Here is a 26,035-nt window from a genome sequence, read left to right on the forward strand (position 1 = left end):
CAGCTGCCAAATGTGAAACAGTTCATCTTTGTGTCATTTTTATGGAAATTTGAAAAACAAAATGACTCAATGTATTTATAGGCTGTCATTTGTTTCCAGTTCCATCTGCTCTCTACTTGTATAAAATTCTTATATTTTAAGAGACGTTTGGACATCAGTTTGCATTTTTATGCAAAACAAGACAGTGTGGTTTTTGAGCGTCCAGTCTCGACCTACTCCTGGCACACATGACTTATTTCATTTCCACAACCGACAGGCGTGTCGGCAGATTATCAGACGAACTTGTGAATGAGCACAGGGCAGGGATTAGAGCGGCTCTGGCAGCCAGCCAGAGTTATCCGAGGTTACGCAGATGCCGCCATCGCGGCTGGCCCTTTCCACACTTCCAGATCGGCCCGCCGGCGTCTTCCTGCCGAGGTCACCTAGTTTCTGCTAATCTCTCCCGAAACACACTAAAGGAGCAGATGGGGGGGGTCTCTCAGGTAATAAAAAGGTTAGAAGGACCCAAACGTGATAATTACTCGACTTCAGCAGAGGTCACATGAGATGGCAGTCAAGGTTAAATTCGGGTCACTAAATCAGTGACGGGTATTTATTCAGTTTGCAGCACATGGCTCAACAGCTGAGGATGTCAATTTAAGAAGGTCATAAATACAAACTTTTCTTTCTGGCTATTAAAATATTACTGCTTATGACTAAGCTATTATGGGAAGTTATGGTCTGTATTACCAAACAAATTTAAAAAGAAGGCTGAAGACAAAATCTCATTTAAGTGATTTATTAATAAAGAAATGTTACAAATGTGATCATTTTCTTGCTCTAACATTCCTCCCAGAAGAATCTGCCAATGCCTAACACTTAAAAAAAGAAAAGGATCTTCAGTCAACTGCATTTCTACATACACCAATTATTAAATTGCAATAACACAAATTTGGTTAGCAAAAGCATGACTGTGCGTTTCGTGTGTGTTCACAAAAACAAAAACAAAAACAAAAACCTAAATCTGGCACTGGTTAGATTCACTGACTTAAGCTGTCTGCTACTTTTTTTTAAATTTTACTGGTAAATCAGCAGTGTATAAAAAATATAAAAAAAGGCCATCATTTAAGATTCAAAAAGCAATTCAGCTCGTTTAAAATGACACAAAAAGCCGTGACAGGTGTTGATCCACTCGCACACTGAGTAAGGCTTCAAACCACTGACCTTTAAAATATGAGCTAAATTACATTTCCACAAGTTGTTTTCTTAATAAAATTGAAACTCCCAGAACTCAAACACCACTCCATCGCCGCCTCAGTTTTATGGGACAGCTTTTAAGAGCTCATATGAAAACCTTCCAAGTGACTAACTCTGAAACTCTTGAGAGAAAAAGAAAAAGCACTAAATGTGTAGTAAATGTTGGCATTTGACAAAAATGAGGAGGAAACAATATATACAGCACAAAACGGAAGGAAAAAGAAAATTGTATGCAATATGCAAAGGCGTTATGTGTTGCTTTGGGCAACAATCCTTCCACCCCCCCCCCCCTCCCCACCTGATTAAGCCGGTCTTCACTGAAGACCCCTCAGCTCAGCATCCCCACCCACACGTACCCGTTCAGACACACGGAACATCACAAAAACACGATTACGTCACTAAGCCTGTTAGTTTGGGGGAAAAAAGGTGAAGCACTGTGAGACTCTGAAACCCTGTTCCTCGCCGCTCGCCGCTCCCGCTCTCTCTCCCTCTTCAGTCGGAGACGGGCGACGGAGCGTTGATGCAGTCGTTCCACTCGTCCATGTCGGGGTTGTACACCTCCACCGTGTTGAGGAACTCGTTCCCGTCGAAGCCGCCCACCGCGTAGATGCTGTCACCCAACACGGCGACGCCTGCGTTGCTGCGTGATGATGTCATGCTTCCCAACATCTTCCACTCGTTCCGAGCGGGGTCGTACGCCTCCACACAGCGGAGGGCGTGGGAGCCGTCGAAGCCACCGATGACAAACAGTTTGCCTGCAAAGAGCGGGAGGCGTCAATTAATAACCAGGGTGTCTACAGGTTTGACCAAGGTCAATTTAAGACTTTTTAATGCCATTTTCAAACTAAATTTAAGACCAAAAAGACAAGTCATTAAGAAATCCAGCGTTGAGGTCGAGGTTGCCAGATGTGGCTGACAGGTTCCAGCCCAGACGCAATGTAAAACCCACCAAAATAATGAAAAACCAGCCCAAATCATAAATGTTCTATGTTAAAACTGTAAATTATTAAATGCCTAATAGATTTCCAGTCAAACAAATGAAGCTTCACAACACCACTAAATAGCCAAAAAGAGTTCAGGCTCCAAACAAAGACTACAATTAAATTGAGTAGAATAAAGCAAATAAATTATCAGTGAGTTTATTGTGTACATTTCTACTTTTCTCTGCCATAATGGCAACTTTTTTGTTAATAAATTCTCCTAAGTATTGAAGAAAAACCAGGAAAAGCAGCCCAATTTTAGCAACCCGCCCAGTCCTATATTTTTCAGGCCAATTGGGCGGAAACCCGCTCAACCTGGCAACACAGATTTCAAAACCAAAACAATGAAATAAACTTTTTAATGTTGACTGGATGACCCTCTAAAAAAAATTAAGACCCTTGAATAGAAATTTTATTTTAGGAAAATGGAATTTAAGACTTTTTTTAAAAGGAGCATGAGGCTCCTTTTAAGAAATGAGACTCTCTAGCGCCACCCTTCACCACGACGGCCGTTGGGGGTACTGCAGCCAACAGCGAAGCCGGCACCGGAGAACAGGGAGAACGCACATGCAGCGTCATTTGACGTCACATCCGCAGGACAGCACGGGAAATTCCGGTCCCAATTGCAGTACATTTTGCAGCACACAGCCTGTTCAAGGCAACGGAGAGATACACTAGAGGGCTCATTCTTTTGGGTTTGGAACGCTTCATCTGACATTATTACTAGAAAACTTAAAACGTATACACATTTTTTTCATAAATGCTGCCTCCATCCTGCCTCATGCTCCTTTAAGACCTATTAAGGACCCGCGGTCACCCTGATAACTTATTACTGTAAACGCACGAGTTTCCTTTACACCCTACGGTATAAAAGCTCTGCAAGCAGAATCTGGTCGACACCTCCAACCGCGGAGGGCGGTGCCTCACCTGCATGGACGGCGACAGCGGCCCCCCTCCGAGCCACGTTCATGGGGGCTATCAGGGTCCAGGTGTTGTTCTCAGGGTTGTAGCGTTCCACAGTGTTCAGGCAGTTCCACGATTCTGCCCCTCCGATCACGTACATGAAGCCGTCCAGCTCACACACCGCTGCCTGGTGCCTCCCTGGAAACAAAACGGCTCGTTTTAAAATATCCTGCGTGAAAGACGGAGCATTTTTTCTACTGCTCATCTGAGGCCACGTTTACACATAGCCGGGTATTTACAAAAACGGATATTTCCCCCTCTACGTTTTGAAAAATATCCTTGTTTACACGAACCCGCATAAATACGCTGTTAAGGTGCTATGAGCATCCAAACCTGCAGGGGGCAGTGTAACGAGAAGCATAAAGTCATGCTAGCCAATCGGAATCCTGGGAAAAAACGTCAACAAATGACACGTGTGAAGCCTGAATAATATGGTTCCGCGTTAAATCGACGGCGTAGCCTACTGTACGTACGGTGCGCGTCGCCGCGTACCCTACGCCGTAGGCTCTGCGTTGGTGTAACGCGGAACCATAAATCAGCCTTGACTGCCAGTTACTTCCAAGACTGAACGAGAGTCTTTCGTTTGGAGTGACTTTTAAGTGTGACTTTAGAATATAAAACAGGTAAAATACAAGAAAATATTGACGGTGGCCAAACAAATTGTAAACACAGGTCGCCAAAGGATGCTGGTGACGTTTCTGTTGCATAATGTGACGTTCTGAAGCCTAAATCTCCGTTTAGACGCAAACGTGAAAACTGAGTTTTTGAAAATCTCCACTTTGACCGGAGTTTTCAGAAATGATCGTTTTTGGTGACTTTGAGCGTCGTTTTCGTGTAAATGAACGGCCAAAGCGCATGAAAACGCCACCGTTTTTGCTACGTGTAAACGGGGCCTCATTTTACACAAATAATATTCCCTGTGCTGCAACCACTGAGTTTAAAGTTCAACATAGGAATAAAAAAAGCAGGCAAACACATCTGATTAACAAGTGTTTTGCATGTGAGAGCGTGTTGACACGTACTGATGTTGAGGGAGGCACAGTTGGCCCAGGTCTTGGCCACAGGGTCAAAAGCGTCACAGTTCTTCAGGCCCTTCTGCCCGCAGGGATCCGACCCTCCCACAACGTACAGTTTGTTGTTCAAGGAGCAGACGCCTTTAGGGAGACGAGAGTAATGAGCTCAGCCGAGGGAAGGCGTTTACGAGGACACAACACCATTTATAAAAGGTCAACATGTGTCATTCATTCCTTCCGCGGCGGACCGACCTGCGTTGCAGCGGTTCGTCCTCAGCTCTGGCACCTGCGCCCACTCGTCAGTACGTGGATTGTACGTCTCTCCGCAACTCAGCTCGTCAGAATGTCCGTTTGATCCTCCGATCACATACAGCTGACCCTGCGGGGGAAAACACAAGTGGTTACCACCCGCATTTTGTTTGCCGGATACTGGAAACCCTAAAGAATTTAAATGAATGTAGGATATTTAGTGTTTAACCAGGACAACTGAAGCGTGTTTTAACAGGTGTAAAGACACATTTATTGCAGGGTAAATATGAGATAACCGCGGGCGGTGGAGCGTACCATGAGGACAGCCATCTGGAAGCGAGCCCTGGGAGTCCGCATAGGTGCGATGAACGTCCAGCGGTCCTCCTTGGTGTCGTAACACTCCACAGTCCTCAGACACTCCTCTCTGTTGTAGCCGCCTGCGGGAGGAGAGAAGTGATTTAAAAACTAAAAATCCTCCAGCTTCTCTAAACTAGCACCGTTAAAAACAATGCTGAACTTGCTTCCTGAGCTTCTCTGACTCATCATTAATCATGTAGCGTTCACATGAATGCACCACAGCACTAGGCTTGTGTTAAAAAAAAATCGATTTCCCAATTCTAACTCGATTCTCATATTAATTCCTAAAAATCGATTCATATGTCTAAAGATCAATTTTATTTATTTTTTGGGTTTTTTTTCTTCTTTTATTTATTTATGTATTTTTTGTTCATCATTACATTACAACTTTTGGATATTTTTTTGTTTATCCCCAAAAAAGGAATGTTTTGTTGGACACGAGAATAACTGGTGCCATGTTTTTGCCTTTAAATATGTTTAAAGGTATGAAAACATTAAAGTGTTAGGTTATAATTGCATACATTGTCTACATTGCATTACTTTATATACTGTCTTGGGGTTACATTTGCAAAAAATGCTAAAAACCAAATGCTCAAAAATTAAAAACCAAAATAGACCGAAAATAGAACAAATAAAAATGGAATGTGGGAAAAAATAAAACCGATTTCATCCATCTCTGTTTCCTCCCTGGATCTGTTTGATAATTAACCCACGATGTTTCTGAACGCAGTTCTATCAGCATTCTGGGAGCTGATTGGTCCTTACAGCATCATTAGCTGCCAATACTTGCTGTTGAATCTCAATATAATACTAGTAGTAATATTTTGCATAACTACAGTCATATAATTCATGTAACAGCTCAAAAAACAGTTTTAATAACACTAACCCAAATCAATATCGGAATCAAATCTTGATAATCGATTCTGAATCTTAAGAATCGATTCGATTCTTGACATTTGAATGGATCCCCAGCCCTACACAGCACGTATAGTATATATAGCTACCAGTAAATCGTGCTAACCTGCTGCGATCAGTCTCCCGGTTAAGGCTGCAGTCCCCAGGCCGGAGCGAGCGTAATGCATGGGGGAGAGGGGGTGCTCCTCCAGCTCCTGGGGCTGGGCCTCGAAGCTGAGGCTCTTCATCAGGCAGGGGGTGGCAGAGGGGGACGTCTGAGGGCTGCTGCGGCCGTGCAGGAAGATCACACACAGCACTCCATCCAGCACAGCCAGACACAGATAGTTGTTGTCTGGGGGGGCATCGTTACAAGTGGTTAGGGACACAAGAAGGAAGTAACATACCATAACCCCAAAGCTGAAACAAATTCACCTTTGAGAAGTAAAAAAAAAAACACTTACTTGTGGTCTTCTCGGAGGCAATGTACTTCCAATCTCTCCTGGCGGTCTGTTTTGAGGCATTTGCTGTTTGGTTGGAGGGGGACAGGCTTCCTGAAGAGCTGCAGCTCAGCTGTCTCTGGGTGCTCTCCCGCACTGGTTTCTTCTGCAAGAGCACAACGCAGCTACAGAAGCCATGCTTGCACCACAGGCCCAACGCTGGCCAATACCAGCTCATCTAATCCCAGATCTACATCCATCTTCTACCAAGTTGTAGGAAATCTCACAATTTAGAGCACTTCACTGCAAACCAGTCTCGGACCATACAGCAGATCCAAGTCAAAATAAGAGCATTTCATGCAGATGCCCCAATGAACTTCTGCTTTAGGGCAAAACAAAGTTTTAAATAAATGCTTAATAGCATAATCAGTTAGTTAAGTCTTTTATGCTTAATTATCGTGCTAAAAATGTCCCATATCCTAAAGGCAAGTCATCTGCATTCCCCCAAATTTTTGCAAAACATTCATGGCTTGAAGGAGCTTGAATGATTTCATGTCTTTGAGGATGGGTGTGAATAAAGATATCAATCCGAACAAAATGTTAGCAGCAAAACACTGAGCCGAGACCTTTGCTCTTCCCGATACGAGCAGCCAAATGGCCGATAGCGATCGGGACTACTAATTTTACACACGGAGCTTGGCACACGTTGGGTTTCACATCCATTTCGCACCCACATTCATTCTTTTTAGCAAAAAGCAGAGAAAGCTGGTGCAGGACAGGCGAGTTAGGTGGTGGATCAGCCACATTAGAGGCCCAGTAGCCACCAGCGATGTGGGTACCGGCCTGCGTGTGGCCTCGGAGCTCGATTACAAGCAGTGACAAAACAAATGCACATGACACAGTTACTGGACGACCAATACACCTGTACACGCACGTGTTTCCTGGATAAAAACATGGAACAGTTTCAGGCTTTCGAAGGTTTGAGAGTAAAATCCAGCTGCTTTCTAGGGATGGGCGGTATGGACTAAAAAATGTATCACGATAATTTCTGGCATTTATCCCGATAACGATAAAAATGACGATAAAAAAAAAACAAACAATTCAACTCCACCTTTGTAACTATAAATACTAAATGCTACTAAACTACACCAATTAAATTGATAAAAACCAATTAAATGAATAACACCTGTGCTGCAAAACTGTAATGACTCAAAACCTTCCTTCCTTCCTTCCTTCCTTCCTTCCTTCCTTCCTTCCTTCCTTCCTTCCTTCCTTCCTTCCTTCCTTCCTTCCTTCCTTCCTTCCTTCCTTCCTTCCTTCCTTCCTTCCTTCCTTCCTTCCTTCCTTCCTTCCTTCCTTCCTTCCTTCCTTCCTTCCTTCCTTCCTTCCTTCCTTCCTTCCTTCCTTCCTTCCTTCCTTCCTTCCTTCCTTCCTTCCTTCCTTCCTTCCTTCCTTCCTTCCTTCCTTCCTTCCTTCCTTCCTTCCTTCCTTCCTTCCTTCCTTCCTTCCTTCCTTCCTTCCTTCCTTCCTTCCTTCCTTCCTTCCTTCCTTCCTTCCTTCCTTCCTTCCTTCCTTCCTTCCTTCCTTCCTTCCTTCCTTCCTTCCTTCCTTCCTTCCTTCCTTCCTTCCTTCCTTCCTTCCTTCCTTCCTTCCTTCCTTCCTTCCTTCCTTCCTTCCTTCCTTCCTTCCTTCCTTCCTTCCTTCCTTCCTTCCTTCCTTCCTTCCTTCCTTCCTTCCTTCCTTCCTTCCTTCCTTCCTTCCTTCCTTCCTTCCTTCCTTCCTTCCTTCCTTCCTTCCTTCCTTCCTTCCTTCCTTCCTTCCTTCCTTCCACAAAAACATCATCAACAGGAATTTATCGTTTTTACCGCGAGATGATAAATTCTTACCGTGGGGAATTTTTTTGACGGTATATCGTGAACGGTAAAATATCACCCATTCCTGCTGCTTTCTTTAGAAATGTGTTAAGTAGATGAAAACCATCTCTGCAAATAAACCGAATCAATGTCTGTTATAGTTTAACATGCTGCCATTGGGTAAGATGGCATGGCTTAAAGCGGGCCATGCCGGGTCTACCATCTTCACAAGAGCAAAGCACACCAAGCAGCCTTTCCTCCTCGCTCCTGCCGTTATATCCCCCCACCCACCTGTCATTTCATGAGGTCATCTTCGTGCAATACCGCTCTAAGCCCCCACCTCAGACCGTTTCTCCGTCTATGTTCCGTTTGACCTTGCCTTTCTAATATCCAAAACAGATATCCCCGAGCCATAACAGCGATGGCTGGTTTGGCTCCTGAAATAACTTGTAAGATACTGACAAGTTAAGAACTCAATTCGCTTTGAGCCCGGAGCGGGGCTGCGCTGCATTTTTAACGAGTGGCTAAGCACAAGTTGGGGAAATAAAGCTGCACGCTACCGAGCAAAATGTGGTCGAGACCCGATTTGCAAAAGTCAGGCACAAGCTTGGAGTACCTGCACAAACTGAAGGTGGTCTTCCTCGCCACCAAACACCTCACTGTGCCCATCAATCATCAGCCCTCCATCCACCAGCTTATGGTCAGGTGAGTAGTAGAGTGTTTGCACCTGCAAGACAAACAGGAACAACACACCTATGTGGCTGTCTCCATGGCAACACACTGAGAACCCCAGCATAACGGGGGGTGGGGGGGGGGGTTGGGGAGGAAGAGGAGGGAGTGAGCAAGAGCTGTGAAGAGGAATAAGGGGGAAGGGGCGAACACCACTTGGATGGAAAAGCCTCCTTAAGGGAAAAAAAAAAAAAAAAAAAAGATGCACATTTGCGGCTGCCGCTGCCCAGAGAGGGTGAAGCATTTCAGCTCAAGAAGGGGAGCTGCCGAGTGTGTCAGTGGCTCTTCGTTATTTGCATCTAAAAAAAGAGGGAGCTTGTGAAAACAGAGGCTGCATCTTGAGAGGTCTTCCGTGGTGAAGAGGGTGTAGAAGTGGCTCTCTTGCCACCCCTGCTGCTCGGAAACCTGTCCTCCAGTTGAACAAGTGGGTCATTATGACGGCTGCCGTAGCGGGCAGATCTGGGCGACTCGCCGCAGTCTTCTTATAACCGCAGAGCTTAACGTCTTAACACGGCCCCGTAACAAGCAAAACCATGAGATTCTGAGCTCAAGTCACTCGGCTGTTTATCATGACAGCATGATAATCAGGCGACTTTATTTAAATTGTAGAGATGTAGACTATATTAAAAAATAATGATTCATTCCGGCGTACTTTGTATCGTGATGTGTAATGTTTTCCTTCCAATAGCTAATTGGAAGAGGTTTATTAATAAGCCATTTCAAAGCTTTGTGAGAACGTATTATGTGGATCAAAAAGCTTTTACAAGTACGGCGTTATATTAAATGGAGAAATTGGATTCCCGTCTACATGTGGATGGGACAGATGGGAGGCGCAACGCTGCTCGGCTGCAAAGAGAAGCTGCTGAGTGGCAGTAGTACGCCACTCTTTCCTCTTTGACTCATTTACCCCGTTGGCTCAGTCCTGGCTCCTCAGTCCGGTCTCCTGCTGCTGCTAATAAACCTACAGAAGAGATAAATCAACGGGGAGGAGTGGCTGTTAGTACCGGAGCAGCAAACTTGCACCTGTTCAGATAGCAAACGTGGCAGTGAGAAAATCAGAATCAAGCAGCAGACCTTTGACTTTTTTTGTTTCAGATGAGACGAGCCCTGTAATATTCAGAGGGGTTTGTATGCAAACCAACCACATACTCAAACCCACAAAAAGAATAAAAAAATGATATTCAATAATTTAAATATTGAAAAAAAAACAAAAAAAACAATTAAAAGACAAGAGCAAACTGCAGCTCCTTTCGGCTCACCTCTAATTTGTAGTATGGAGCGGGGATACAGAGTTTCATACTGCAAAAACCTCAAATCAGACGAAAACAAAAACAACAGTCCTGACATAGCAGCGTGACATCAGCATGCCATGTCTACTTTGGCCCCCTTAATGACTTTTTAATGTCACAAAACCGGAAGAGTGAGAGGCGGAGGGGGGAGGGCAGAGCAATGGTGAAACTGCACAGCGTGTTCTGAAACTGACCTCCTCCATCAGTCGCTCCAGCTGGTCGCCGTTCTCCCAGATGCTGCGCTGCACCCAGTTGAGTACCTTGGAGTAGAGCTTGCCATTGCTGGGCAGGGTCAGGTTGTCTTCTAGCATTACTTCTAACTGTAAACACATGAAGGGTGTGAAACAAGAACCCCATGGACACCAGGTATAAAGTAAATACAAAACAGGAAGTAAATACCACGACCTTCACTGCCTGGTGCAAAATAATCATCCTACAGTCCAGTGTTAACTCTTGTTCCTGTATAATTGCTTAATGTTCCCATTGTGATGTGATATATCAAGATTTATGCTCAATTATAATCCTGTGTTCCTCTTATAAATTAATAGATTAATTAATTCTAGCTGACAACTGTGGAAGTGACTAAACCACTCATCATAAGTCACTGTCAGGACATACTGAACGTTCTCACATTCGAAAGCCGAAACGTGACGTATTTTAAAAGTCCCAAAAGCACAACACGCGCATTTTTAGTACCACTGCCAGTTTATAATCTCTTTTTTTTTCCTCCCCTTGTACAAGCAGAGGATTACGTCTGTGACCGCTGTAGTCTGGACCAGAACCCACAACATTATTACTCCTGCATGAGTCAAGGTCCCTCGCCCTCAAGACACCCGGCCGGCCTTAATTGTTTGGAAAATCTCTAAGAGGGAACGCCTTCGCACTGGAGCCATTTCTAATCTGGCAAAAGTCAGAAAGGTAAAAATAAAACTTTAATCCTGCGTGTGATTAAGGCCAAGAGAAACACTGGCTGGTTTAAATGAGGGACCGAGATGAACTAGAAAAGACGGCCAATGTCAACTGATGTCATGACCATCTATATTAACAACACTCAGGCACAACCTAAGAATCTACTGAAGAAAAATGTTGTTGTCTCATGTTACCGTTTTATGAATAAGGAAGGGTCCCAGTAGGGCTGTGCGATTAATCGATTTTAAATCTAAATCGGATTTATTAATCAAGACGATGTTAAAAAAAGGAAAATCAGAAAATCGATTTTTTACTTTGTTTGGTCAAGAAGATTGTTAATGTTGTCACTTTACTAAACTCAAGGAGGATTTACAGTATCTTTCAGTTGCACTTCATTCCCAATAGGGAAATTTATTTATTTTTCTTTCAAAATAAAGATAAAATATTTCAAACAATTTATTCCATTGTCTTTTGTAGTTTTACCAAAAAAAAAAAATCGAAAATCGGGTTTACAGGGGGAAAAAAAAAAAAAAAAAAAAAAAAAAAAAAATCCGGATTTTATTTTTGTCCAAAATCGCCCAGCCCTAGGTCCCAGACTATCAAAGTTTTATTTTGACTAATAAAAAAAAAGAAAAAAAAAGACATCAGGACATGTTAAAGACCTTACCTTGAGACGGGGAAGTTTAAGGAAGTCCTCTTCTTCAGACACGTCCAGTAGATGGTCTTGGATGAAAGCGTCCACTTTGGCCAAAAGTCTGGAATCCCCCATGGAGTTGGCAAAGTTCCGAAAAGAGATGGCATTCTGGCAATCCATTTTAGACAGCAGGTAGTCGCCACAAATCTGAGGAGTGAGCGTTGACGCGTTTTAATGACTTCCAGAGCACTTGGGTTTTTCGAGAGGATATAAATATTAGCGGATAAACGCCTACCTGCTTGACTCGCTCCATCTTGAACCGTTTGGCTGCTGAGTATACATCCTTTACCAGCTCCTTATCCGCCTTCAGCCTAAGTCCGAGAACATGCAAATGATTGTCAACCTCTTTAAAAAGCAGAGAGGCATGCACAGATATCAAAATCAGAGGTAAATGTCAAAGAAGGTGCTACTAACTGGGCGGTGTAGGCGTAGTTGAGCAGGATCTCCACAGCCTCCGGGACCAAGTCCTCAAAAGTGACATGTGAGACTCCGTGAGGCTCGATGTCACTGTTAAAGATCTCAAACAAGTAGGGACTGCAGCAAGCCAGGACAGCTCGGTGAGCCATCAGCTCATGACCACACACCTGGACAAGGTGAAGGGACCAGGACTTTATTGAACACAACTACAAATATTCACTGGCATGATTAAGAAAATGGGAATTTTGCAAATCCGACTTCAGTGCTTAGTAGTAAAAGCTAACGTTCAGTCAAACTGTGTCAGGTTCTGAATAGTATCTGAACTTTAATTCTTAATTGGCTATAAAAATAAACAAAACACTCCTGGGTTTAACACTTACAGTGCAGCCAACATTAGAATTAGTCTTTAAATAGTAGGATTTATACTCGTGACTCATGGGAATTTGTTTTTTGCAATAAAACCTACCTGCAGTCTAACATCACAGAACTGACCACTCTTTCTCAGAGCATTCATTTTGGCCACAGTGGAATCCAGGAAACTCTCATCCTCAAAGATCAGATAACCGTTTGGAATCATCTTGGTTAATTTTGATGGTATGCCTGATAAAAGGGAAACAAAAAATAAACATTTTTTAATGGAGCTCATGTCAAGTACGCGCCATGTCTTCTGCACTCTGCAAACCAGACTTGGAGCAGCACAACACAATCGTCTTCAATGAATAAAGCAAACTATTACAGACAGAGGATTAGGATTAGCCGAGCTTGTAACGTGGATCGTGTCATTTTGCTCTTCGGCATTAGTCGTTAGCCTTACCTAATGGAGAATAATGCAGATCTGAGAAAGCAGCACTGCTGAGAGTAGAACGGGAACCAAATGGAAGGAATGGGAAAAGCAGACTGAGACCCCGGTGGAGCTAAGTCTCCTTCGCCCAACGAGGGATGGGGAAGTTGTCAGAAGAAATGCCAGGTGCAGACGTGAGCAGCGGGGAGAGGGGTGAACAGCCGCACGAACAAACTATCAGGCTTGAAGCGACTGTAATCAAGTCCTCTGGATCCCGTTGGCTATAGAGCTGTACTTATTCTTTGATGGTCGTACATTATAACCTAAAGGAGAAAAAGAAGAGTTGCGTTAGCCTTTCTTTCCCGTTTCTTTTTTTAAATGATCTTGCCAGTTGGTGCCCGTGCAGTGTAGATGACGCAGTCCCATGTGCTAAATCAGGAAACCTCACACATGATGGCAGTTAAACTATCATCCCGTCTCCAATTCTGCTCGGCGTTCCATCCCAAACTTTTCCTTCCAACCACGCAGCAGTTTGCACAATGTTCTTATATATTTTTATTTATTATTTTTTTTATTTATCCTTTATTTATCCAGGAAAGTCCCATTGAGATACAATATCTCTTCTGCCAGGGAGTCCTGGTCAAGATGGCAGCAGAAAAATACATTCAGTTTCATATAAAAGAAAATACATACAAGGACAAGTAACTTTACAAAAAAAATAAAAACACATCAAAACAAGAAACAAAAACATAAAACATACAAGGATCAGAAAGCTAAAAAGAGGATCAGAAAGCTAAAAAGATATATACTGCCCCGCTGCAAGCAAAAGTCAAGAATAGACTATACAACAAAATCTGACAGTAAAACCTGCAACGTAATTCAGGAAGGAAACTCAATTAAAAAGCATTTTATTCCAATATGCTGATGATCATAACGAATCAAGCAGAACTAGGCCCATCCCTTGAAACTCCTACCTTTCCACAACCTCAGCTTAGCTCTTTAAATCTCCACTCCTGCTGTTACATCTCCACCAGGCCAGGCACGACCACTAAATCCGTCTCAAGTCTCCAAGTTCATGTCAACTCCCTCTGAAGGCTAGACCTTTTAAATGCCATCATACGTGGCTCCTCCTGCGGGAACCTTTTCATTCACGGTCCAGCTTATAGGTAAACTGCTTGTGACAGGGCTCCCCACCCACTTAGTAGGTGGTGACTGGCTGCTCGCTCGGTCAACATTTGTAGCTCATGTAACCTCGTTTCACAAAACTCCACCCACCATTCCATCCACTGCTGCTGCTTCAGACCATTTTCACATGCAAAAGTAAGATTTTAGAAGAAATTTACACAGATGCAGTCTGATGACCGAGTTCCTCTATGCTGACCGCATCGTATATATCTCAGCAAATAAATTCCCTGAAGCAGCCTTGCTGCTATCCAGCAACGGGAGGGAGTGAGAGAGGACAAGATAGACCACAGCAGCTGCAGTATAATCTAAAATTGCACCCACGCACCAAGTCATGTGCTTTTCCTGAGCTGGGTTTTTATCAGAACGTCCAGCTCACATGTGATAGCAACATATTTTTACAAAGCGGCTATTTACTCAAGTGCTACATGTGTGATGCATCTGTCGCATGACACTGCATGCGATTCGATGTGCAAGATCTTTTTAAAATGCAAATTATTCATATTCGTGTCAAGAATTTCTCTCGGCCAACAGCCCTGTAAGAGATTACTGGAGAATATACAGGAATAATATATAAGAAAAGGTCTTACATTTGTCTGTTTCTGCAAGCAAACAGTAAAATGTATAACTAGTTAGTGGTGCTATTCTTGAGCCCTGCAGAAGCCGCACCTGCAGCAACCTCATTTAGTTTGTACAGTTTCTGTTTAAAGTCAGACAGACATCAAGTCAACCAGCCTGACAAACCGCATGATCTTTGTAAGCTGCTTAATAAATGAGTGAACAAAGGTAAAGACTATTCAGTTGACAAAAAGCACAGAGCCTTTTTAAATAAAGCATCTGTTTTCTGCAGCCCTGAACTATGTGTGAAAAGGTGTCAAGCAAATGGATGGAACAGTTTTACAGAAGCATAACTTACTAAAATCAACACAGTTCTGCCAAATTCAGGTTAATAATCATAAATCATGATTAGGAATAAAAACAGGGAGGGATTACATGCCAATTTAACGTCACATCAGGCCGCATGATTATTATTCCCAAATGCACATTTAACAACAGCTTAAAAAAGGAAAATAATGGGAAATGCATTAAGCTCGCCCTAAAAATATCACAGTAATTACAGCGCCACAGTGTTGGACAGGATGTCAAACTAAGCAAGCCAACACTGCTGCTCAATATGCATTACCACAGGCTAATGCACACACATTATAGTCCTTTACATTGCACTGAAAACCCTCACTTCTCCTACATGTGGACGGTGAGAGCGCTGACCTACTTCTAGTCGTTATGCAACATCTGGCAGAAGACTCTTGGTGAAGGCCTGCATGCTAAACTCCTCCACATGACGAGGTCCCACCACACTAGCTTATTGTCTCGGTCTCCACCTATAGCTCTGCAGAGCAAACCACATCCTCGTCTCTCAATATAGTTCTTTAATAGTTTCCATCCTGACGCACAGCTGTAACAACAATCTATTTAAAAAGGTTATATTATACAATTCAGCATTAATCTGAGAAAAAGAAGCAAATAGCAATTCAGTAATGATATGTAGATACATAAAAATCCATGCTGTGTGTGACAATGCTGCATGTAATCACTGTTTTGATCAGTCACAGGAGTCAGAGATGAATTTAAATAAAAAGAGTGATGAGAAAATAAGGATTCCAGGTCACTAGAGCAGCGATAGAGACAAGGTTTGACAACCACACAACAAACGGTACTGAATCTGCCATGAAAAGAGTGAAACAATTCACATTTTTGTTGCAGAGGACTGCCATTTCCTTTCCCCATTATTCCATCTGATTAGGCAGACACTAAAGCCTGAATTATGGTTCTGCGTTAAATCGACGCCGTAGGGTACACCGTACGTTGTGCGTCGCCGCGTAACCTACGCCGTAGGCTCTGCGTCGGTGTAACGCGGAACCATAAATCAGCCTTACGTGCAGGTCTGCAGCTGAACAATCAATGCTTGTTAGAAATCCCCCTAGCGGTGAAGAGAGGAACTGCAGCTTCTCTCACTCACTTACAGTGGAAATTTACTACTGAACTGACTGGTTCTGCTCTTTTAAAATGCAACACCTCACGATCTGAATTAATACCACGGTTGTATAATCTCTACAAAACAAAATAAAACAAATATGATCCCAAAAACAAGACATAATTAATTAATGGAGCATAAATCCCAGTGTGCATGGGCGTTACGGCCGCCCAGTACGATTTTAATTATCTACTAGATATTACTTTAAGAGGATGTTAAAAGGGTTATTTTTATTTCTTTCATTAACAGTTACTCGGGATTTTTCCCCACGTGGTTGTCAGCTTTAGAGGATTAACAGTAGCCTACAATAGGTCAAATAGTGCCATGGCATTAGCCAGCATGACACACACTACTTTACAGTTATACATTCAATTCTGTGCCCAAATGTCATCACAACTTTCCTTTTAGAGAATAACTGATCCAGTATATCCACTCAGAAGCGGGAATACTGTGTCAATATTTCCTCAAGGCCTATAAAATAAGAATAAGGAACTAGATGTGGGGTTATGGAGGACAGCGTGTACCCATGAGATCCACACACACATCCTACCATCCCCCAAATGGGATGATTTCAAATCAAACATCCACATTTGCGTCCAAAAATGAAAAAAATGATGAATCATCAAATTAACATCCAGTCAGTTGAAAATTCAACCTCCCTGAACGCAGCATCAATTCCGCCTTCAGAAGTCGGAAATGTAAAAAAAAAAAGCAGCAACCTACCTTAGGGGTGTGAGCACGGATGATATTCGACATATTTAATGTAAATTCAGAGTTTGTTGGTTCGGATCGAGGAAAAGACGCGACAACAGGCAAAAAGCGTGTGTCACGGGTATCTCTAGTAGGAGTCTTTCTGTAGGAGAAGCGCGTCCACTCGAGCAGCCGGTCTGATCGAGCTCTGACAGAACAACTGGCGGGGGAAAAAGCGCGCTCCCGCCAACACTCGGCGCCACGCCGCCTGTGACGTCAGCTGTGGGCGGGGCGGGGGGCGGGGCTTCGGTGAACAGTCTGCGGGGCGGAGCTGCAGTGCAGCTACATATGGCAGGTTTCCCATTGGAAATAGTTGACTAAGGCAGTGGTCCTCAACCTTTTTTCAGTGATGTACCCCCTGTGAAATATTTTTTAAGCCAAGTACCCCCTAACCAGCGCAAAGCACTTTTGGTTGTAAAAAAAAAAGACCCAAAACAGAGCACTGTGCCATCAGTAACTGATTTATTAAACATAAAAATATTGCTGCTATGCTTCAACCACGACTCCATCGTTGGTCCAAGTGATTGACAGGTGAAGCCAGGTGGCATTTGACAGGTTAGGTGGAACCATCCTGGTGTGGGGGATACTCTGGGGTTTTAGGATAATAAGTTGAATAGCCTACTCCTGAAGATAAAATTCATTTTATGAATTTAGACTTATATTTTCCTCAATTATTTATGAAATAATTATTTTTAAAGGATTTTTGCTTGGAGGCTACTTTTTAAATATATGTATATTTTAAAATCTCACGTACCCCCTGGAGTGTCTTCACGTACACCCACGGGGTACGCGTACCCCCATTTGAGAACCACTGGACTAAGGGCGAAATTGTGCACGAGATAGAGAAGAGTTGTTCCATATCTGACCTACTGTGTTGAAGTTTGGGGAAATGCCTGTAAAACATATATTCAATCAATTTTCATTCTGCAAAAAAAGAGCCATAAGAATAATCAGTAGAAAACTGATCCAACAAATCCATTATTCCTTCAGTTAAAATTGTTGAAATTTCATGAATTAGTAGATTATAGTATTCTGCAAATTATGTTTAAAGCTCATAAAAAAACTTTACCAATCAACATTCAGAAAAGATTTGAAAAAAGAGGAAGCAAGTATAACTTAAAAGGAACAGAGATTTTTTAAAAACCAAGATGCAGGACAAAATTGATGGAACGTTGTGTTTCTGTGAAAGGAATCAGTTTATGGAACAATCTGAATAAAGAAAACAAAGAATCCAAATAAATATAATATGTTAGTTAAGTTTGATTGACATACCCATAGACGGCGTTAATTTAATTTTATTTTTTTATTTACTTAGTTGTTTTTTTTTTAATTTGTAATTTATGTCATTTGTGAATGTATTTATTGGAAAAAGGGGCATATTAGATAGGATTCTTCTTCTTTCTGCTCCCTTTTCATTCACCATTTATGAAAATTTGTATTTGTATTGAATTGTTTGTTTTATTTTTTGAATGAAATAAAGAATAAAAGGAAAATGAGATGAAAGAGTTATTTTTGATTTATATAAATGATTTGGCCGCAGCCTTGTCCTCCTTGTTTCCTGTAATTTTTGCCGATGATACAAACTTATTTATTTCACGTAATGATTTTTCATGATTTTTAACTTTAAAAAAAATTGTATATATGTTAATAAGAGCTGTCATTTGCCTATTTACTGTACAGTGAGTGAAAATAACAGAGTCAAATTCCCTGTCTTGTTTGACCTGACTTGGCCAATAAACCTGATTCTGATTCTGATTCTGAAATGCAGCCTGCTTCTTCCAATCCAGGGTCATGGTGATCTGCTGGGGCCTAATCCAGCTCTCTTCAGGCGAAAGGCAGGCTTGGGTCACCTGTCCATCGGAGGTCCATAAATAAATAAATTTAAAATACAATAAAGTTAATAATAATAATTAAAAGGAATACATTGTTAGGTGTCGGGCCACGTAGAACGATAGATAAGTACTGTGACCTCTAACCACAAGTACAGCGTTTCTTGTTCTCAGGAAGAACCATCTCCCCTCAAAAAAGTAGGTCAAAAAGAAATGGGTGATGTCATCCGATTCAGAATCAGATTCAGATGACTTTATTAATCCCTTTGGGAGGTTCCCTCGGGGAAATTGACATCTCCATCTCACACACACAGCACTGTCATTTACAAATCAAACACCCCAAAAGCCAAACACCCATATAAAGATAAAAAGATTTTAAAAAATAAATATAAAAATAAAAGGTAAAAACAAAAATAAAAAGTGCGGTGCCATAATAAAGAATGGTGGTACTTCCATCCGTCTGTGTGATTTGTAAGTGTTCAGAGCTGTCAAAAAAAGAGAGAAACAAGTGAAAGAAAATCATTTTTGAGAAACAAGGTATTATAAATATTTCATAAAATGTTCAGCGTTTAAGCATATACCTCCGACTATTCCCTAGTGTGCCATTAAAGAGCAGATCAGTTACAGTGCCTGGGTGATTGCTCAGTGGAATCGAGCCACTTGTCTGAGGCACCGTAGCGGGCCGATGCTTGCTGACGAAGGACTTTGTTTTGAGCCACGTTTGTTCATCTGCCCTTTACTCATCGTGTCACTTTAAAAGTCACTCCTTTTTGGCATTATGTCCACGTCTTAAGAATGCATCAGTCAGTCTGTTTCTGCTAACGGACTGCTACCTTCACATATTTCCTCCTCTAAGTATGCCTATAAATCATGACAGCAAGCCTGCATGAGATCCATTGCATAAGTCAAACCCTCGGTGCTGTATAGACGTCAGTGCAGACAGGCCAACTCATTCATATGGCTTGATTAAATAGAGCTTAGTACTACTTGAGTACGTCAGTAATTCGATTAGATTATACGAATCGCTTTAATACTAACGTGTCAGTCAGACTTTGTGTGTGCATGTGAATATTCATCTGCAAGTGAAGATGCCTTAAAATCAGGCAAACAGATTTAACTTCGGAAGGACATTTAAGCATAATAATTTACTTAAGAGCGCACTGACCTTTGTGTTGGAAACTACGGCGGTAACGATCACATTCAGGCTTCCAGTGAATGCAGATTAGGTTTATCAACACAAAGTTATCGCTTCATAACAGCTCTTGTGCTGGTATTTTTTACCACAACATGTTGTGCTCTCATCCATGAAAGGATGGCATTCCTGACAAGGTGAGGGCAGGCATTGCTGGCTCATGCTCAAGAAAATGTTGTCTACCATGGATGGAGACCTGCATCATATTTCACCACCTCTACGGGCAGACGTTTTCCATGCTTAGACAGCACAGGAAACCAAAAAGCATGAAGGTCACATTACTTAAAGGATATATTTATCAAAACAGTTTAAATGTATCTAAAACAGTTAATCACTGAGACAGCTGTGTATCTCTCCCCAGGAATTGCAAAACACAAGACACTGTCTATTCACTGTTAGTTATATTTCTCTAAAAGATCCTCTGCCTCCAAGTTTTTAACATTGCCTCAACAGTCTGCAAAGGGACATTGTTTGTAAAGTTCACAGCCCGCAACCCTACATCCCCGACACATCATCAGTATAAGTACCTTCTAAAAATACAGAGCTGGAAGTTTTAGATGATGTGGAAGAGCCAATCGGTTCAACACAGTTCCTCAGATAGCTGCTGCTTTGGTTTGGGAACTAAAACACCTGGTACCAGAATGGTTGGTAGGAATAATGTTATCAGCATTCCCAAGGAGAGGTGCATGATAAGTAGTTCACAAGTTTTCCTTTTGTAAATTGGAGAGAAGTGGTCTTCAACCATGGTCCTCAGGACCCCCTGTCCCGCATGTTTTAGATGTTTCCCTGTTTCATCACACCATGATACAAATGACTGTAGCTGCGTCCGAAATGCCATACTAAACAGTATATACTCAAAAAGTATACTTAAGTTCGGCACACTTTTGAGTAAATATCAGTAGTATGCATTAAGTCGGACATACTACACAGAGCGCACAAGGCACTTCCTGCCGTTGGGAGGGGGAGTTGTTACCATGGTAACAACTCATGTCACAGCAGCAGTAGCAGCACCGCTCTGCTCTTTCCCGTTTATCCTGGCCCAAACAAGATGACATTATATAATATATATATCATATTATATATGAATATTATAATATTATATATTAATATTATTATACTTAATATTATACTTATGACATATACGTATTTGCTCAGCAACCAAACACTGCTGCATTACATTGTGGGAAGTTTCTGCTTAGCTAGAGTCCATCAATCCACACTAATACATTTTTCCGGAATGAGTATGGATGACACATAGTATTGTGTACGTACTAATGTTTCGGACGCACTAAAAAATCTCACATACTGTTTTTGCATGCTCATTAGGGTGAAGTAGGGGGATTTCGGACGCAGCTTGTGTCACTAACAGACTTGTCCAGACCTTGATGACAAGCTGATGATGACCATTAATGAGATTCAGGTGTGATGATGCAAGGAAACATCAAAAACATGCAGGACAGGGGGTCCTGAGGACCAGGGTTGAAGAGCACGGATCTAAAGTGTGAATATGAAAACAATATAAAAAAAGTGTAATTTCCAGAGTAGCTCCAAATAATATTTATGGTTCAGTTTCTTGAAGAAAATAGCGTGCAGATGCTCAATCTGTTTTGAGCGATATCCCTAGGGTTTGTCAGTCAGTGCGGTTACATGCACATCTAAATCCAGAGGTGGGTAGTAACGAGTTACATTTACTCCGTTACATTTACTTGAGTAAGTTTTGGGAAATTTTGTACTTTTAGGAGTAGTTTTGAATCACTATACTTTTTACTTTTACTTGAGTAGATTTGTGAAGAAGAAACTGTTACTCTTACTCCGCTACATTAAGCTACATTTAGCTCGTTACTTTTCTTTTATCCCCTCCGCGTACGCGTCAATCTCATGACATCACCGAGTGATTCTTTGGGAAAAATTTTTCTTTTTGCATGTTTTGTCACATATGCACAGACTCAAACACACACACAGTTTCTTGGCTTGAGTTAATTGGCTTGTTCTAGTTCTGCCTGCAGAGCCTGGTTAAAAAAAAAAAAATACAACGGCTTGAAATTTTGTGCTATTAAAGTACTTGAATTTACTTTAAGATTATTTTAATTTAAGCTATTTTTTATTAATTCTAATTTATTTTATTATTTTATTGATTTAATTTGCCTGAAGATGATTATTTTGTACTTTTGTCTGTTTGAATGGTTGTGTTAAAAAAATGTATCAGACGTTACTCAACAGTTACTCAGTATTTGAGTAGTTTTTTCACCAAGTACTTTTTTACTTTTACTCAAGTAATTAATTGGATGACTACTTTTTACTTCTACTACTTGAGTCATATTATTCAACAAAATAGTACTTTTACTTGATTACAATTTTTGGCTACTCTACCCACCTCTGTCTAAATCAAGCTATTGGCAACAATCTAACTAAGGATTAAGGAGGTTCACAGAAATCTGAGTAGCCCATACGTGCACGAGAAGATCATTGATTATTGAGTGAGGTGCGTTTCACTCCACGACGCTAGGTGGCGCCACACACACTTTCGTGTTGGCGTTAAACAAGCGTGAAGGAGGACAACAACATGCGAAAATATGGACTTTAATGATGCAGCAGCTCTGTAAATGTCGTACCTACTAAGCAGATCATGTTGCAGGTGAGATGCAGCAAAGTCTCCCTCTTCTTCTGTTACTTCTGTGTTGTTGTGATGCCGTAACTGTTGTTATTCCTGCATTATTCCAGAAGGGGCGTCCCGGCGCGGTCATTAGCTCGGCTAAGCGTGGGTTGAATTAGGACCGCATTATCTGGCACTGAAAGCTCGATCTCAAGAGCTTCAGTTCTGTTCGACTACAGCCAGACTAAGGTGGAAACATGGCTGTTAAAACTTCAATATCGGTGTAAATGACCGCATAATTCATCACACGACCAACATAACCGTTAAAAAAAACAACAGAAATAAAAAACAGATCGCAGCTTAATGGCAATTTTGTTGACATGAACAACACTTGGTCTCTTATTAAATACAATTTTGAGAAAAAAGTCGAAATTTCATGAATAAAGTCGAAATTTCGCCTTTTTTCTCAGCATTTCGCCTTTTTTTTTTACATTTCTCCTTTATTCACGAAATTTCAACTTTTTTCTCAACATTTCGACTTTTTTCTCAACATTTCGACTTTTTTCTCAACATTTCGACTTTATTCACGAAATTTCAACTTTTTTCTCTACATTTCGACTTTTTTCTCAACATTTCGACTTTTTTCTCGACATTTCGACTTTTTTCTTGAAATTATACTTCAACAATATTCTCGGCATTTCGACTTTTTTCTCAACATTAAGACTTTTTTTCTTAAAATTTCAACTTTTTTCTCAACATTTCGACTTTATTCATGAAATTTTGACTTTTTTCTCTACATTTCGACTTTTTTCTCGACATTTCGACTTTTTTCTCGAAATTGTACTTCAACATTAATCTCGACATTTCAACTTTTTTCTCGACATTTCGACTTTTTTCTCAACATTTCGACTTTTTTCTCGACATTTCGACTTTTTTCTTGAAATTATACTTCAACAATATTCTCGGCATTTCGACTTTTTTCTCAACATTAAGACTTTTTTTCTTAAAATTTCAACTTTTTTCTCAACATTTCGACTTTATTCATGAAATTTTGACTTTTTTCTCTACATTTCGACTTTTTTCTCGACATTTCGACTTTTTTCTCGAAATTGTACTTCAACATTAATCTCGACATTTCAACTTTTTTCTCGACATTTCGACTTTTTTCTTGAAGTGCATAATGAAAAAAAAATCTTCCTCCTCTAAAATATTATTTTTATTTTTCTCCTGCCTGGCCCTAATACTCTTCCGTACTGTTCAGTATATTATACAGTAAGTAAACCGAATACTTTGTCACTGTTTTACTTCCATTTTATGTGTATATATTATATATTTTATTTATGTGTATATATTTGTTTTAAATCACATTTTTTAAACGAATATTTATATGTTTGTGTTCAGTCTGTCATGAACTGTTACCAACAGACAGCTAAATGGACTGCTAGTTTGCACCCGAGGAAAGTGGAGCAAGGTAAGTAATTCAGTGATATTTCAGTTATTCAGTTGTTATTGTAATGTAAAGTGTTATTGTAATATTTACAATGTTTTTTGTGTTTGAATTGATTAATACAGACAAGCAACTTGCAAATTTAATGTTTAATGTTTAATATTTGCTTTATTGTAGCCTATTGCATTTACGTGGACATATTGTTCATTCATTTTTGAGCATGTAATTGATATATCTTGTACAATATGCATCTTGTCTTATTTGTATCATACTTTTAGTTTCACGGCGCTGGAAAAGCGGCAAATAAATCTGTTTGCACCCGTTTTTGAGACATCGCTTCTTTCGGCTCCAAGGGCTGCTACAGGTAAGATTAAAGCAACAATTTGTATTTTCTGTTAGTGCATGTAAACGTACTGATTGTTTGAAAGAAGCTGGCATGAGCAGCACCAGCTTAATATACAGGTATGGTGGAAAAAAGAGCCCGTACTTTTTCAATCTTAATGTTCTGCCTATTGGAACAGAAATACAGTGTTTTTATGACATCAAAAAAATTGATAAATTAAGTCTCAAATTTTTGCTCTCAAACTGAACAAAAATTCAAAAGCTGATTCATATAAGTGGTCACACTTGCTAATGAACAATTAATCAAAGTCATTTGATGAGCAGCTGGCTGCCCCTTACCTTTTTAATTACCATGGAAGCAGAAAGGATGCAAATTGCAAACTAAAGCACTTCCATGAACAACATAAGGACACCAAGCATGCATACAAATATGCAGGACATGTTCATGTGCCAAACTGACAACATCATTTTAAATATTATATTATATATAATATTATATTATATTAATGCTATAATAATACAGCATTAATATACTGTAGATAATCCCACGTATGTCCTGGAAGACGTCAGATGAATCCTTGGACCTTCATATTATTGAACGTGTGTGTCAGTGTGCTGCCTCCGTCTGATGCTGTCTCAAAGGATACAGCCTTTATTTTGCTGAGTCATGTTGTAATAAGCACTCCATCCCTTATTCTTCAGAGATTTGCTCAGTGAAGCTACACAAATATATTCTGACAGGGACACTATAAATATTTTAAGTATTTGGGTCCAGCAGTAACACGTGCTCAGTGCTGCTGTGCAGAAGAGGTTAGATAAAACATGGAGGTTTAAGTCAAGAGTTTCTTGTTGGATACGTCAAAAGGATTTCAGTGTTAATGCGAATTATGATAATCTCTGCTGTATTTTTTTTTACTTCTGTTTGTCTTGTAATTTTGGGGAACTGAATATAGAACATGTGAACCTTTTGAGATTTTCAGAGCTTTACTATGCAAATGTAGTGTTTTGGTGCCTCCTTACCTCTCTCCAGTGGAAACAGGTTAGTTACAGTTTACTGAGACGGTTCAGATAAACCCTGAAACTCACTGAGTAGACAGGCAGATTAGATTAAGAAATGTGATGAGGAGCCAAGAAGAAGAAGAAGAAGAAGAGGTCAGCTCAAAGGCTATTTTTAGTACAAGGCACATTTGTCCTGCTTTAAGGCCGATGATGTCAGAGATGTCACACCATTTACGCATTTTGAGTCACCAGACCCCAGAGAAACTGAATTATTTATGAGTCCCTCTTGTAACGCTTGTACCCACAGATATGGATGCACCTCTTTTCATCATTCATTCTGTTACTAATAAAGGTTTGCATTATGATACTGCACACCTTCAAATGTATGTTATTCCTGATAAATGTATTATAAAGGATTATAACTCAGTGCTGGTGAGAACCAACAACAACTCGGGTGAATAAGTACATAATTTTGAATTTCTTCTAAAACTAAATCATCTGAATGAAGTGTCGAAAGTTATTGAAGAACAGCAACATAGAATGTTGTCTTAAAGTAACATTGAAAACTGAAAAGGTTCTCCGAGGCACCTTTTGCATCCTTGATTATTAAGTCACAAAACCCCAAACGTACTTTTTCAAGCCTTTATTTCACCATTCGCTGCTGGTGTCTCCCTGGCCTTTGCCCAAAGAGCCCTACCGTTTTCAGTGTGCACATGAAATAGGCTGGAACCAGCTCTCCACAAGACTCTTGTTTGGGCTTTTCCCACAGTCAGTGCCAACCTTTGTAGAAAACTCTCATTGAGCTTCTTTTTAGTGCCACATCCTGGATTTTCTTTAACCATTCTGAAACGGAAACTCCTCTATC

At 40.9% G+C, this 26,035-nt stretch overlaps 1 protein-coding gene across 2 annotated transcripts; it reads right to left on the reverse strand.

Moving 5' to 3' along the window:
- Positions 1–762: 762 nt before the first annotated feature.
- On the reverse strand, positions 763–16,927 carry ivns1abpa (influenza virus NS1A binding protein a). 2 transcript variants are annotated; one of them, XM_061738754.1, is made up of 15 exons: positions 16,742–16,927; positions 12,835–13,124; positions 12,487–12,620; positions 12,018–12,187; positions 11,839–11,914; positions 11,577–11,750; positions 10,195–10,320; positions 8,599–8,709; positions 6,154–6,295; positions 5,820–6,044; positions 4,757–4,878; positions 4,445–4,571; positions 4,202–4,333; positions 3,144–3,317; positions 763–1,991 (listed from the first exon to the last, which is right to left on the reverse strand). In XM_061738754.1, exons 3-15 carry the CDS (start codon positions 12,595–12,597, stop codon positions 1,729–1,731), a joined length of 1,953 nt encoding a protein of 650 aa, XP_061594738.1. In that variant the 5' UTR covers positions 12,598–12,620; positions 12,835–13,124; positions 16,742–16,927; the 3' UTR covers positions 763–1,728. The 2 variants fall into 2 exon arrangements, with proteins under 2 accessions (XP_061594738.1, XP_061594739.1); XM_061738755.1 differs by lacking the exon at positions 16,742–16,927 and adding an exon at positions 13,776–13,911.
- Between the last annotated feature and the right edge of the window lie 9,108 nt (positions 16,928–26,035).

Source organism: Cololabis saira, chromosome 13, assembly GCF_033807715.1.
Source record: "Cololabis saira isolate AMF1-May2022 chromosome 13, fColSai1.1, whole genome shotgun sequence".
NCBI classification, from domain to species: Eukaryota; Metazoa; Chordata; class Actinopteri; order Beloniformes; family Belonidae; genus Cololabis; species Cololabis saira.